Raw genomic sequence first — 16,391 nt, forward strand, 5'->3', positions numbered from 1 at the left:
GGATGCTGGGAAAAAGCAGGTCAAGGGTGGTACCCCCAAAGCTGACTCTAATGAGGCCTCCAGGAAGAAAGGTGGAGGCTGTGCTGACGCAGCCACAAAGGATTGGCTGGTCAAGCAAGTTCAGGAGCTGAGTCCTTTCAGGGAAATCTCGCTACGGCTTGCCCCAGCCAGAGACCTTGTGAAAGCTGTGAAGGTATATTTAGGTGCCCAGCCCTACAAGGTCTGCGTATGAGATCCCTTGGCCTATTGATGGGAGACCAAAGGGAAGAACAGGTCACCATAGTCAAGAGGCTCTCACGGTTCACCAAGGACCTGGGATTTGACGGAGAATGAGGACCTGTGAACGAGGGTGCACAATAAGCTGTTCTAGCTGCGATGCAATCCCATGGTAACTTGTAAGCCTGGCCCTCTATTAAAAAAAAAAAAAAAAAAAAAAAAAAAAAACCTAATTGCCTTCTTTTGAACAGTTAAGATACTTTTAACATCAGTTGCACTGCCCCATAGGCTTAGGCCGTATAACATTATACTTTGAAAAAATGCAACATAGGCTACTTTTAAGTATTGTTTGGGAACATTTACCTTCAAATTTCTTAATAAATGTACAACTCTTGATAATTTGCTGCATGTCACTGCAACTTGATCATCCCATAACAACTTATTATCTAGGGTTAAGCCAAGTAATTTAACATTATTGGAATCATTGATAGGCCTATCGCCTATCCGCCTTAGAGAAAAAATCAGACTTTGAGTTTTGGCATTATTTAAAAAGAGATAGTTTGCACGGAACCAGATAGCTGATTGTTCCAAAGAACGTGACATATCCCCTGTTAGCATGGCTTCATCTTTACCTGTACATACAAGAGTAGTGTCATCTGCGTAGCTAATGACAGTTGCGTCAGTGTTATGACTTAGATCATTGACCATGATTAAAAAGAGCAGAGGCCCCAGGATTGAGCCCTGCGGTACACCATGAGACAATGTTTTGGCACAAGAACTCTGCCCTCTAGCAAACACAACCTGCTCCCGGCCACACAGATAAGACTCAATCAAACTGAGTGTTCTAGTGTAACTGAGTGTAACATTTTATCAGTACAGTTCACCTTTGTACTGTACCGGCTCACTCCTTGCTTTGCTGTAACGATCCACGCACGGGCGCTTAGTCTATGTGGACGGGAAAATGCAAGGTTAAAAGAGGCCGCCAACCTCTTTTTTTTAAGTTAAAATAAAAAGGTATTTTCGTTAGCAATACTTTACACTCTGAAAAATCGAGACCCCATGAAAACATTGGTTGGAACATTGGTTTCATAGCAGTTTATGAAAATTGCGTATATCAAAGTTATTAATCAGTCAGTGTATACTACATTGGTCCTATAACATGATGTTTAGTAGCGCTCCGTCACAGTCGTTGAAATATAACGGGTCGTGCGTGCCGTGCCGTTGCTATGGTTACTATCAACCAAAATATAATAAATACGTACATTTATTGTATCGGCAAGATGTGCTATACCTCCTACTCCAAACACTTGCTAAGTAGTTCGAATTCATAAACAACAATCCACCAAATGTATACAAAAAGGTATGACCTGCATTGAAATTGTACTACTGTTTAATTAAAAATATATCAATAACATAATTTTCATAACTTACGGTTATAGAATCTTTCTTTATTTCCATAATATTACAACAAAGTTTGAGAATAGATAAACCTACCCCATAGTTGTGTAAAATAGTTTATTTATTTGTTTGGATCAGCTGTGTAAATTGTGAAATGAGCATTCTGATTGTTTATATTGAAATGTCAACGCAAAGGTAAAGAAAGATTGTGAATTTCCTCATGCTTCCATGGAGACCAATTATTAATATTTACTTTTGAAACCCTCACCTCAAAACTTTGGATACCCAAGGGGCGTAGCATGAGAGGAAATCGGGGAAGTGAATAGGCCTTTGACATTCCTAGATATGTGGACCATCTTTGTGCTTAATTTTATAGCTGTATCGGTTTAGTATTTTAGTCGTGGCAGCCACACAGACGGACAGACAGACACCACCTCAATTTTATAATACTGTAGTATAGATGTAACTAGTATGCAGTTTTAGGTGCAGGCCAAACCGTTAATTTGTATGTATTGTATTTCATTATACTGTACATTGTATTTCATTAGTATTGTATCTCGTTATATGTACGTGACATAGAAAATAAAATGTTAAAATAGCACGACTTTTATCATAAAAAATTACAAATAATATTAATACGTATCTTCTAAACTATTTTTATTAATTTAAAATTACTTAAAATAACTTGTATGAATTAATGTTTCTTTCAAATATATGAAAGATTGACGTCTACAATATTTGAGATGTATTTAACTTCCAAAGGGACCAAGGTTAGCCTATGGATTTTCACCGTTAAGATTTATACGAAATACCCTCGCAGCAGCAAACATACAGACTAAGCAAATCGGTTTCGGGTCTAGGTCTTACCACGAAACCTACGGTATTAGCTTATTATTATGAGAAATTCCGTATTAAAAATAGAATTGACGTGTAAAACATGTTTAAAGTTTTAGAGTGAGGTAAAAAATAATCTCACTTGAAAACAAATGTAAAGTTTTGGACGGAAGTCAAACGATTATATGTTTAAAAGTACATTTGTAGTTGAATCGAGTCAAGTATTTTTCTCAGTAATCTCTACTGTTGGTAGTTTAAAAGTCTCTAAAAGTTTCCTGTAAAATCATACTTTACAAACCAAGGCCAGTAAAAAAAATTCCTATTGGCTCTTTTCAAGTGTTGCCTTTAAAATGTTCTACTGTATTTGGTCAAGAAGTAGACTGTTTCTTTAGGAAAATATATTAACCTCGTATATTGTTCCATGAATATTATATCCATCCTATTTAAATATCTATGACATATATTTTTCAAATAGGAATACGATGTTTGTTGCAAAACCTAGCAATATTGTTTACATGATTTCATATTTTTTTAATAATGTTCTTATGTTAAGATAATCTAGTAGAAAAAAAAACTCACTATGCATTTATTTCTTATGAAAGTATTTGTAGATTAATAATTTATTCCAATTCTTCTGTTACAGATCCAATGATAGCCATTATCAGTATTCTGCTGCTGGTTTCAATTCCAAGTATTCCTGCTGATGTCTCCATCAATCTTTTAGACGAAGGTTAGTTATTCCATAACATGTGTTGTGATTGGTTCTATTTATTTTCATATAAAACTTTCACAATTACTTATACGCATTCTTATTAATATGTTTTGGTGAATTTGTCACTTATTGTTGTAATACTATTAGATATCCCTAGGACTTAATGTTATCATTTATCTTTTGAATTAGAAAATTTAATTTGAGTTTAATATCCGTGTTAGCTTATGTTATGGATCAAAATTTAAAAAAACTATAAATTATTGCAATTGATTGTTTAAGGAATTGTTTTTACACTTTTAGAGATAATAACTAAATTATTAATCGTGTTATAGTTTTGTCAGCTTTTAAAATTGCTAACGGAAACATATTAAATAATTAAAACATAAATTTTACGTAACGCAAATAAATGTGGATCAATATTACAGGAATTTTCTTTTTTTTAATGCAACATTATTTTCAAACGATATTTTATATCATTTTGTTTATAGTTATTCAAATACTAAGACCAAGTTTAATATTGCTGTATTTGCTGGCAGTATGTTATATTTGTATTGAAATATACAACGAAAATTAAATATAATCCAAACAGCACTTTTGCCTGATGTTACTACTATCATGCCTAGAGTCAATTTTTTTAACCATACATAATTCTCCAATATTAATATTAGTAAATGATATACTAACAAAAATACTTTTGTACTTGTTTTAAAAATGTTACCAATCATTACTTTGACATTAGGGTACTTCAATAACAAAGAGAAACTAAATAACATATTGGGGATAACGTTTCTTAAAGTTACCATCTCAATGATTCCAAAACCTTTACTTTAATGATATAATAATAGACGGTAGTTGATATTAAATAGGCTTAAATTTAAAAAAAAAATAACAGATGTTTAAACTCTGGCTATGTGTGGCTTATTAACATTTAACCTATATTTTACCTACTAATAAGTATAAAGAAATGGCTTGACTACATTGAAACCCCTTATAAAGTAATTTCCACAATTAAATGTTATAATTTATTATAAATGTGTATCTAATGAAAACATGTCCTCACACGATATATCAACAGTAGGTGTACCACAAGCATCGAAATTGACTTTAGACTTGTTGCGATGGTGCTATTTTATGATGTTCAGCATTAACACAACATTGCATGTCAAAGAACCATTTGAGCCTAGAATATAGTGATGAAAACAATTCCATACAAATTGCTTGGTATATTTCAGATGTGATAAACAAATGTAAGAGTACTACACCCAAGCTTTGTTTTTATTTCGTTAGGCAGTTTTATTATTTTCTTATTTTTCAAAAAGGTTTATTTGTACATTTCCCAAAAAAATAGTTTTTTTTTCTGTGTCTATAAAAATAATTACTCAATAATTAAAGACATTAGGAATTAAATTAAAGCCATACAGTAGATGCGTTACCTGTGTTTTAAATTGTCAAGCCCAAATTTTGTTAAACTTTTAATTTAAGGTAGAGTGTGCAACAGTATAAAGTAGTAACCCGGTTGTCATCTTATGTTATTTCAGTCTAGGGCCTACTAATGTTTTAATTGGGATGAAAAATAGTAGTTAAATGTTTCAACCCTTATTTCATATAACTTTCATATAGATTTCATAAATTTTAGTTTAATGGTATATTGTAACCAAGTGAATCAACTTATAGTATTTCTTTGAGTTGAAAACTAACATCTTATTCTCCAAAACAAAGAAGTGTAGAATTACAAGCTGGAAAACAAACTACAAGCATTTGGACCAAATTTACTCTCAGAAAATGTTGAATATTTATACTTATGGTTTAAATATGCACGAGTTCGTTAAGAAGTTATGCTTCTATTAAGTTCATTTAATGACTTTAGTCAAACTTATGTGATAGAAGGTGTTTTAACCAAACCCAAATACAAGGTAAACAATTCACTAGCTATAGAAAGGCCAGCTCATATTTTGGCAATGTTTCTTTACTTAATTTTAATCAGCTGATATTCATTTTTTAGCTATCAATAATTTATCATTGTTGTTCTGTCGGTTTACAATTATTGAGATTGTATTGTAAATAAGAAACGACAATGTGTTTTCATAACTTTTAAGAGTATATATTGTAAAAGAATAATTTAAAAGTCAATTGTTCGTTTCAAGATTTTTACAATTAAGCTTTCATGTGAGACCGCAGTACCTAATAAATAAACTACAGGTTGTATCAACTGTTAAGTTAAGTTATGCAACGCCAATTTTCGCCATATGTACAATATTCCCTCTTGAAAATGGTTTACTTTTGAGAAAAAAATATATTGAATAGTTCACAACAAATTCCTAGTATCACTAATCCGTCTTGCAATGCTAAAATGTATTATCAGCTGTTGATGAAGCAGAAGAAGAATATATGCCAGGTTATAAGCTTGTTTAGTCCGTAAATGTTTACACTTTGTACTCATTATTTGGGTTGCGTAAAAACACCCTGTATTTTTTTAGATATTGGACCAACTTTAAGTTAATCTGTAAATAAGCGAGGGTCAAAATTGCTCTTTCCCATGTAATTATATTTTTGTCACATTTCACCTTTTGTCAAGCTAACTAATTTACAAAACTAAAATTATTTATGTTGTTAAGAGTTCTTGGAGCTCAAACTCATAAAACAATTAAAACATTCAAAGAAAATTTCTAATCTCACAGTGAACTAGATATTCAAATTACAGTCCCCTTGGTATTTGATAAAATATTTTGAGATTGTAAATAACTCTTAAGTGGCTTTTTGAAATTGAAGAAATTAACATTGCTCTTAAGGCGGGCAAATCCAAGATGGCCGTCCGCTTCTATGTACTCCAATGGAAAACAGTTCAACACTGCAAAGAAAATGTCTAATATCACAGTGTCCTAGATATTTAAATAATTATTATAACTTTGTTTTTCGAAAAAATATTTTTCGATGACAATAAATTCTTCAGCAGGTGTTTGAAATTATCTAAGATGGTTATCCTCCAAGGACTCTTAATCATTGGATGCTTCCTCTCGAAATGAGTTTAATATTTTTTTTCTATTCCGTGAATTCACTTCGGAATGTAGCTGAGGTATTCTGCAATCCAAGGTATTCTGTTACTGCTATGTACATCTCTTAATACACTGACTAAATCCTCCCTGTATACCCTAACCAAACGGCAAACTATGAGTTGTTTAATTTAAGATATGAAAAATACTGAACACGTTATAACCTGTGGTTTACAACATAAATTTTATACTTAGTCTAAAATCATATTCTTTTCACAACGTCATCCTTTAATATTGTTTCACAAATGTCCATTCTTAATAAATATAGGCCTAAATCGCAATGCTTTTTTTACAGGCAATTCTTTAGAAATAAAACCTTTTGGATCACTTTTGCGAACCAATGATTATTTTTAAAAAAGGTTTTTGAGAATTATATTTTTATATTGGTTTAAAACTAATTTTTTAAGTTTGATTTTAAAATACAGTATTATTAAAGCAATGTGATAGTGAACTACGAAATATGCTAAAGTAAAAGAGGATTTTAATGGTAATCATTTATTATTTATGATTATTATTTACATTATTAAAAAGCTACAATTCCGCTCTTAGTTTTATAAAACAAGAACAGATTACCTTAGAGATGTGTTGAAAAGGACAAACGTGTATATCTGTTGGTATCATTCTTTTCAAAGAACTTTATTAACTTAATTAATGATTTAAAATTATATTCATCTCATTAAACGTGCACTATTTAATTGTTTTATTTTTAGACTTTCCTTTAAAAAAGAAAACGATAGAATTCAACTAGTACGAATCTGAAACATAGGCTCTAGGGTAAGAGAAACTGAGAAAAAATATTGAGAATATTAGTATTGCAATACCTATTATAATAAACATAGCTTTTTTTGGAATGACATGCAAAAAAACTTTGAAAATAATGACGTTGGGTATAGATGATTAAGCACGATGGCGAATAAGGATTTGGGAAGTGAAAGACCCATCCCAATAAATAAGACAAAGAGACCATATTCAAGATGGACTGACTATGAAAATGCATGTCTGACAGGCAAAGAAAAGGTGAAATAATAAATTAGTCACCAAAATAAATGCATTCGGGCAAATAATTTTCAAAACCAAAATACCCAAGTAAATAGGAGAATAGGGAAGGTTAAGCTAGTTTTTAGTTACCAGTAAGAATGATGAAGTTATAAAAAATCTACAAAAAAGGAGCTGCGTTGTTATCTAAGCTCTAGGATAAATTGAAGCTTCCTTTTCAATTTCGCATAAGCTTCTTACTATAGTAAATACAAAAGAATGTTTTCCTCTAACATGCAAAAAAGCTTTCAAACTTTCGTACAATCTTGTAATATTTTCAATTATCTTACATTTGTGTTATTTTTATAATATTCAAGAATAATTTTACACTTATTTAAATAAGAAGATATATCACAATTTAGACAATATTTTACACTGTTTAGGGATTACTTCTTGATGGCATTTCTTTATTCATTTACTTCTAATAGGATCATGAAAATTGACAAAATTGACAGAGAGTCGAAGTTTGAAAGCCTTTAAAACCAGGTGACAGAAGAAGCCAGTCTATAAAATCACATTACTCCTAATACTTTTTGATCCCGTAAATTTATTAATTGAGGATAAAACCCCCGTTCTTTTTCATTTAAACTTTTCATCTTTTAAATATTTTGTATTTTACTTTTAAAGGAGTGCTCAAAATACTTTTTTAAAGTGTATTTGTTGATTTGTTTTTTTTTTTACTAAATGTAGTCCAATTTTCATCTACCAATGTTACCTATATATAAATCCCAAAGTACCTATGAACTTTTAAGAAAACTAAAAGTCACACCCCAATAAACCATATATTTAAAATGATTGCGCATATCTATCCATTATTTTATGAATTGCCCTTTAAGGTCTTAATTTCTTTCTAAGGGGAACTTTCCATATACCTGATAAAAATACCCCAAATGTACTTATTTGTTTGTTGTTCTTTCAATTTTTTATCTTATTAAAATCAGGTGTGATTATTTGTTTGTATTACTGTATTCTGTTTTGTTCATTTCAGCTTAACTTCACCAATCAATAGTTTTATTAATACTTATGAAGTCAAACGGGGTGAGGCCCATGGGTAACAGCTAGTCAATAATAATAGAGGATTGCACTATTAGAATGCTGCCATCTGTACAGAAATGTATTATATTATTAAATTTTTATCAAAGAATATACAAATGCTTTTTGCAAGTAACGCAGGTGTTTTGGATGAATTGTTCTCATATTTGAGCAAAGTTTGATCTATGTTTGTCTTCCACTCAACTCTGGCCGGAATATTCCGAACTCCCAATATCCATCTCATGAAAAATATTTTATAAATCTATATTCATGCCATGCTGTAAATTAAAAAAGACTCATTAATAAAGATTTCGAAACACTCTTTCATTTATTTTTAATAGTTGTAGACATATAAAAAAATTGTTAAAGAAATTAAATCGTAATTAAGTTCAAACATATTTAATGTTATAACTTTATGCACTATTGTATCCTTTGTTGTAAATGAAGGCTTTAAAAATAAATAAAAGCAGACGCATAAGTTTGATTTTAAAATGCATTAATATTAAATCAGTGTAATAGTGAAATACGAAATATGCAAAAGTAAAAGAGGATTTTAGTTAAAAACAATTATTTACATTATTGAAAATCTACAATTCCCTCTTAGTTGTATAAAGCAATGACGGATTAACTTATTAATTGGTATAGTTTATTTTGTTTTATGTACCTACAGCATTTAACACGTCCTATGACTTAATTTGAGGGTGAGCCTATTAAGCAAAAAAAACATAATGTCTAATTCAGTTTAACTTATAACAGTTACATTAACTAACATACAGTAATTATCATTATATAAAGTACATTAATTTGCATAGGACTCATCCTCAGGAACCTTAACATACACGGTTTACAGTTTTTCCCCATAATTCCCATTAACCTATTTTAAAAGTCCTAAAATTGTCATAATACAGGAGAATGTCTCTTCAGTCATCACTTTTTTCAAATCATTTTTAGTATCAAACCTTGACATGCCATTAGGAGAATTACTTCTCCATGCGTGTGCTGTGTTCCCTAACAAAAAAAAACACAAAAAGGAATAATAAAATAGCAATATTAACCATATATATATATAAATAATTCAAAGAGCATAATAAGTATATTTAGAAAATTACGGTTGGATTATTCAATTTTGCCTCATTACTCTCATTTACTGTTTGTATGCAGTATTACAAAATGCAGTGTACACAAAATAAAATATCACTTCTCCTCCAATTCTCGCAACAGAACGAAGGCCTATAAAGTTTATTCAATGAATAAATCCAAAAGAGTTGAAAGTCAAATTCTCTTTCACAATCCTGCTCAACAGTTTCATCACGTTGAGGCATTCATCGCGGCCTTCTACATGTCATGACGTGACTTTGGAACTGTATTGATTTTAGAAGTATTACTCTATGCAATCTCGGAATCCCAGATGTCTGCTATTCTCATGACTAACGGAGTCATGTGTTGATAATATACAGGGTGATTGGTACTCAGTGTGACAAAAAATGTTTGGTGTAAGTAAAAAGTAAATGCAGTATGATGATGCATATAAAATGTTCCAAGTCTAAAAACTAGCTTCCCAAAGAATTATTTTATGTTTTTCAAAAATAACTATGTTTTTAAACTTAATACAGCTATTTCTCAATTACCTGTAAATGGATTTGAGTAGACAATGTCATTTTCGTGTTCTACATTAAATTTTGAATAAGAATAATACAAAATGACAGAGGATCAGTTGTAAAAACTCCATTGTAAATAGATTCAAAGATAAAAATTAAGATGTTTGATAAAAATAAAAAAATAAAAAAACATTTGTCAATTCATTTGTTCACACCCTGTATAGAAGAAAAAGTCTGAATATGTTAAAAACTTCGCCATTTTATAAGCTTTCCAACCATATCACCCTGTATACTTAAAAGTTTGTAGATGCTATCTTCTTCGGTGAAATATCTACGGGGTACACATATACAGAAGTAACGATTATAGCATTATAGTTAGTACAGAGTCCCTTAGCAAATAGAAGGGAATTAAAATGGAAAATGTATGTCACAAATAAAAAAAATACTAACACACATTTTGGTAAAATTAAATTGAACATAAATATTTTTATAATTCAATGCAGTAGTAATCAATTTGAAACAATTATGACATATTTCTTATTTGTTAAACAACAATTATTTTAGTTAACACATAATCCCATAACAGTTGAAAGGAATTTAAAATGGAAAATTTATGTCAAAAAAGAACCAACACTCATTTAGAATAAGTTTAGTTTAATATAACTATTTTAATGTTTTATTGCAAGTGCAATCGTAGTTATAATAGTTATAAACATTTTGTCTACTCATTATAAAATAGGCAAAATATTTATATATAGCATTTATTATAATACAGTTTTATTATATAGTATTTTTTTAAGGCCAAAAATACTGTATTTCGTATCAACGTTTATGATAAAAAAACCATTCAGAAGTATCCAATAGTTTTAGTGATTCCATTTACTTTTACAATATCCTATAATGTCCTAAAAAATATAAAAATATATAAAATTAGATGATAAAATTTAGTTTAGGATGAAAAATTCTAAACGTGAACTTCTTTCATACACTTTCAAGGTTTTTTTAACATTTTATTAATGCAGTATTATATGAACAATACAATGTCTCAAATACATCTAGCCTGAGTATCAATTAATGGTTAATGTTAGGCATGACATAATTTATTGTACTAATACACTAACCCAGTTCCTACTAGGAATTATTGGAGCAGGAAACTAACGGAATAATTGACCATAAATAATGAGCCTTTCAATGATCTTTGTATTAATTATGCTTCATTGTAATGTAGATTGGTACGTTATTGTGATCAGAGTATATTATTTAGATTAGGTGAATTCCAATATGACATCTAAATGACTTTTTGGTGAAGTTATTTTTATTAAAATAAAACTAAATAAAAAAGGATGTGTTCAAAAAGCTTTTAAGGTGCTTAACCCATAATCTCAATGAGTTACACTTTTATTTATGGAGTGTAAAAGTTAATCGGTTTAATGATTTTTTTTACTAATTTTTTAGCATATGACAAATCTACCTATCGACAGACAACTATTCCAAGAGCTAATTAAGTAGCTGTAATTAATAAAAATATTAAAACTAATTGGAATAATCCTTCAAATTACCCTGAAGTTTGATGTATAGTCTAAATATAGAGCTATACGGAACTTTGTAGTATAAATACGTGAAATTGTAATAGTGGGCGTTAACTAATACGTATTATAAAATATTCCTGCCTCAATCCAAAAAGTAATAGAAGCTTCCATAAACGAATTAGAAAATATAGAGATAAAAACAATTACATCATAATTTTCTCTTTAACATTATATTTTTAAATGCATAACAGTAAATTCTAAATTACCAAATTATAAATACTGTATTATCCATAAAATAAAAACCGTTTAAGTAAAAGAAGCAACAATTCACAAAAAATATGTAGTTAACAGTTACCCTAATGATGTTGGAAATGGATGATTTGAATCATTGTGGTTTGTGGTATTTGTGTGTCGTTGAGTGGGTATATAAACACATAAACAATTTGATTTTGAACATATTATACGCTGAAAGCATAAGAGTATTCATCAAACCGTGCCTAAATGAAATAAAATATTAACTCAATACAACATAATTTACATTAGTCATGTCAATATCTTAACGACTAAAATTAAAAATAAACAATGGTGCTTCAATACATATTATTCAATGTCCTTAGGCAATAGGTACACGTCTTAGGTCAAACCACAAGATCAAAAAGTGTATTAATTTTACTACTGAAACTACCTTTAACTTTGGAGTTGCATTATCCACATCCAAACCAAACTCTTATGACAAATGTCATTGAGGTTAGTGACAGTGGTTTTGGTTGTCAGTAAATTTACAGAGGGAAAACAACATGTGTAACTGAAAGTTTAATCCATGTTCTATCTACCTTAACATAGCAATTTCCTTGTTTTCTTTGGTTATTTCAGTTATGTATTTTCTGTACTAAAATATATTGCTATTTTTATTTTATGTTACACTTCAAATCAACTTTTTGCTGTAAACCTTTATGTCTTGTTTTATTTATATGTTTACGGTGTCCTTTTTCATTAAATATACGTCAAGATTGATTACAATTAGAGATACCAATATTTAAAAAAGTATTTAATTTGGTTCGTAAGTTTAAACTTGTCGCAACTCAATTAATGGTCACATGTTTTGTTTGTATTTTTTTACGTTTCAAAATGTTAAATTGCAATTCATTTAGGCAAGGCTTATGATTGTTAATGTATTTCATGTATTGAAATAAAATATCTTCAACAACTATTTTGTCAAATAAACTACTCTTGAAATGAAAATACGGTTACTCCCAGGAAACAAACATGTTTGGTCTCTCAAAATAATTAATGATAACTATTTATTATACCACTTAAACATTTTTCACCTTAAATTTAACACCATCATAAGGGTTTGTAAGGAACTGCTTGTTAAAAAGAAGAGGATTGTTTCTTTGGACCTTTGTAAAATTAATATCAGTTTTTTTTTTACACAATTCAAAACCCTGGTTCAAGTTAGTAATTGTATTCGTGACCTAGAGTGTGTATCCGCCAAAACAAAGAACCCGTTAAAACGACAAAGATCTTTCCTCCGCTTCCACTGAACGATTTCACATTATCTTAAACAAACGTTCTACAGAATCAACGTAAGCGTGTTTTCTTTCAACCAATAAATTACCTACTTTGCCACGACGCTGGTTCTGTTTAAATGTTTAAGGAATTCTAGAACAATTATTTCCGCTAAATAATATGTCTAAGATATTTAAATAGTCTGATCGTATCTTTCCATTAAAACAGGGATGAAAAAAATGTGTAACACGTATTTAAAGTTATGAGAAGTAAACAGGGATTTCAAAACCTAACAATATTTATAAAGACTTTCTCAAAACATCTTTTGTCTTTGTAAAAAATCAGATTACTTAATAATATAAAAGACAAAAGAAATAGCTAAATAAAATAAACTACTAAACAAATTTTGTTTACCATCCGACAAGAAAGTTTATACCACTGTTATATATTTTCTATTTGCATTCCTCAACAATCATATGTTATTTTAAATATTTATTATTCCTGATGTTTTTACTATTGTGATTATCAAAACATTGTTCTCAATACAAGACTCTTTTACAACACCATTTTGAAATAATTTATCCCATACTAATTATTATATCTAATATAACTTCAAGTATTTTAAAGTGGCGACGAGGAAACGGCAAGATGGACCAGGAACAGTTTCAATTATTTCTACAAACACTTACAACAGCTCTTCAAGGTATGTTTGATTCACAACCATCAAAGAATTTAACACTGATTTCAAATTTTGACCAGTTTGACTGTACACAAGAAACGTTTTCTCAATACAAAGAGAGATTTGAAAACTACTTAAAGTTGAAAAACGTTTTCTCAGACAAAGATCTCTGTGCCCAGATATTTATTAACAGTCTAGGCTCTTCTGGCTACGACTTGTTGTCTACATTATCGTTGCCAAGAAAGGTAAATGAGCTGAAGTACGAAGAGCTTACTGTCTTAATGACAAATCACTTTCCTGCTCAAAACGAAATTGTCGAACAACACAAATTCTTTTCTCGGGTACAAAAGTCTGATGAGTCTATTTCCAGTTATGTCATGTCCCTCAAAAAGCAAATTTCGACTTGTAATGTGGCCTGTTCTACTTGCAACGCTTCTGTTTCTGACCTATTCCTCAGGGCACAATTCATACGGGGAATTAGGGATTCTTCCATAAGGGAGAACCTTCTTCAACAGAAGGATCTAACTTTTGACTCTGCTGTAACACGAGCTTTAGCGATTGAAGCTTCAAAGCTGAATTCCAATGCCATAGACGAGTTTTCGCAGCAGTCACAACCGTCTTATAGCAACGTAGGCGTCAACAAGATGGCAGGACATTCGAAAAGGCACCGATCGTCAGCTAGATTCAACCATCATTCGTCAGGCGAGAGCAGCAGTCGTTCTTCCGACAGCAGTCGCAACAGCTCAATTTCTTCTGCTACACTACAAGGACATTATCGGCGCAAAGAACAAGTTGATTTAATTGCTCTTGGCTTGAATGGCGTTTGTCTTCGGTGTGGCAAAAACAATCATACGTCACATCAATGCAGACTGCACAGATCTCGAGTCCGCTGTAATGCCTGTAACAAAAAGGGCCACATTTCGAAGGTATGTATCAAGTCCCTACTATCTAAACAAAGTGGTTCAAAATCAATCAAAAACTTAAATCTAGATAATGATAACCAGTCCGTGGAGTCAGATGTTGATGATATATATGGCGTAGGTCAAGTTGGAAACATTCATGACATACACCTGTCAGACACTGATAAGTTTATAACGACAGTTCTTATTAATGACCGGCCTCAAAAATTCGAGGTTGATTCAGGTTGCGCCCACACTCTACTTCCTAGAGGAGACTTAAAGCGTTTAAACATTTCAATGGACACTTTAACCCCAACATCTGTCAAATTTCGCTCTTACACAGGGGAGCTACTTTCTCCGCTGGGCATTGTTTCAGTACGCGTGAAAAGCAATGAGACATCAACCGTCGAACAGTTATTTGTTGTTCCTGACGGATACAGTCCTCTTTTGGGTCGAACATGGATACGACACTTGCAAATCAACCTAAGTAAGAAGAAATCAGAAAAGGGTCGAAATAATCCACAGAAGACACATGTGTCAGAAAAAGCTAGCTGGAAAAAGTCTTCAACCAAAAAGAAAGAATTTAGTGAAAACATTGAAAATGCAGACTTGACATTTTTTCCTCCGTTCTACACTACCAGTTATTCGCCTACCAGTCATTCATCCACCAGTCATGCATCAACCAGACATCAACCAGACACAAGTACATCTGTATATTATCGACCAACACCTTCACGACGACATACATCAAGAAAGATCAAACGACCGACACGATACACGCCTTGAACACTTCCTCAGTGCGGAAGAATCTGTTATATATTTTCTATTTCCATTCCTCAACAATCATATGTTATTTTAAATATTTATTATTCCTGATGTTTTTACTATTGTGATTATCAAAACATTGTTCTCAATACAAGACTCTTTTACAACACCATTTTGAAATAATTTATTCCATACTAATTATATCTAATATAACTTCAAGTATTTTAAAACCACATAACAGCTGTTTTAAGAAATTTTAATTTTAAAAGTCTAATTTGGCTACAAGATAAATCTTTCAGTTTTTTTTATTTACAAAAATATTTTTGAATACAAATAGATAAATAAAATAAAATTGAATACTGATTTTGATTCTACAATCGATTCAATCGATTCTCAATCCCAAAATCAATAATTATTTGATAATCCTACTTAATAAGGAGACTTTTATTGAATCAGCCCATCAAATATTCTCAATTAGTTATGAAGATTATTTATAATTGTATATCTTTCTTTGGTTATATCATAACAATAACTTGTATACTTTTTAATTTGATTGTTTCACTAAACCCTTTTTACCAGGTGGCTACTTTATTTTGAACCGTTAATAAGACTGATAGCCTGGTTTAAGATAGTGACATAGGCTATTGTCATTTATTATAAATGTATAGTCACATTATATTTGCCAGGGTCATTTTTCCTTTTGATATGTAGTTCTCACGTACATTAAAAACGTTAAAATAAACGTCATCATTGCAATTAATTGCTAAGCAAGGATGGTATAAATGTGACTATCTCTACAACACAGATCCTGACCTTTAAGATTTAAACTTTGACCTTTAACTAACCAACTATCACCATGTAGAAAAAGGATAATTTTGTAAAAAAATAAAAGCTTTGGTTAATTAACTAATAAGACGAAAATTTGCATTCATTTTTAATTAAGAACCGACTTAATAAGATAACTTTATCCATTATAATATTAATAACCTAACCTTTGAATTCATGAATTGAAAGAATAACATACAAATAAGTACAGCTGAGTTATTTTTAACATTAGGTATACATAAAGTTCCCTTAAGAAATGAATTACGACCTTAAAGGACAATTGATGAAATATTGGATAGTTTTGTGCAAG

General features: G+C 30.5%; 1 protein-coding gene across 1 annotated transcript in view; it reads left to right on the forward strand.

Moving 5' to 3' along the window:
* Nucleotides 1-969: 969 nt before the first annotated feature.
* Nucleotides 970-16,391, forward strand: part of LOC129003029 (G-protein coupled receptor GRL101-like) — a 79,740-nt gene continuing 64,318 nt past the window's right edge. The window contains exons 1-2 of the mRNA XM_054431233.1: nucleotides 970-1,075; nucleotides 3,092-3,178. Of these exons, the coding sequence (XP_054287208.1) occupies nucleotides 970-1,075; nucleotides 3,092-3,178 (193 nt within the window). The remainder of the gene's footprint in view (nucleotides 1,076-3,091; nucleotides 3,179-16,391) is intronic.

Source organism: Macrosteles quadrilineatus, unplaced genomic scaffold (genome assembly GCF_028750875.1).
Source record: "Macrosteles quadrilineatus isolate MER2022 unplaced genomic scaffold, UCM_ALF_1.0 Scaffold_1__1_contigs__length_201487025, whole genome shotgun sequence".
Taxonomy (NCBI): domain Eukaryota; kingdom Metazoa; phylum Arthropoda; class Insecta; order Hemiptera; family Cicadellidae; genus Macrosteles; species Macrosteles quadrilineatus.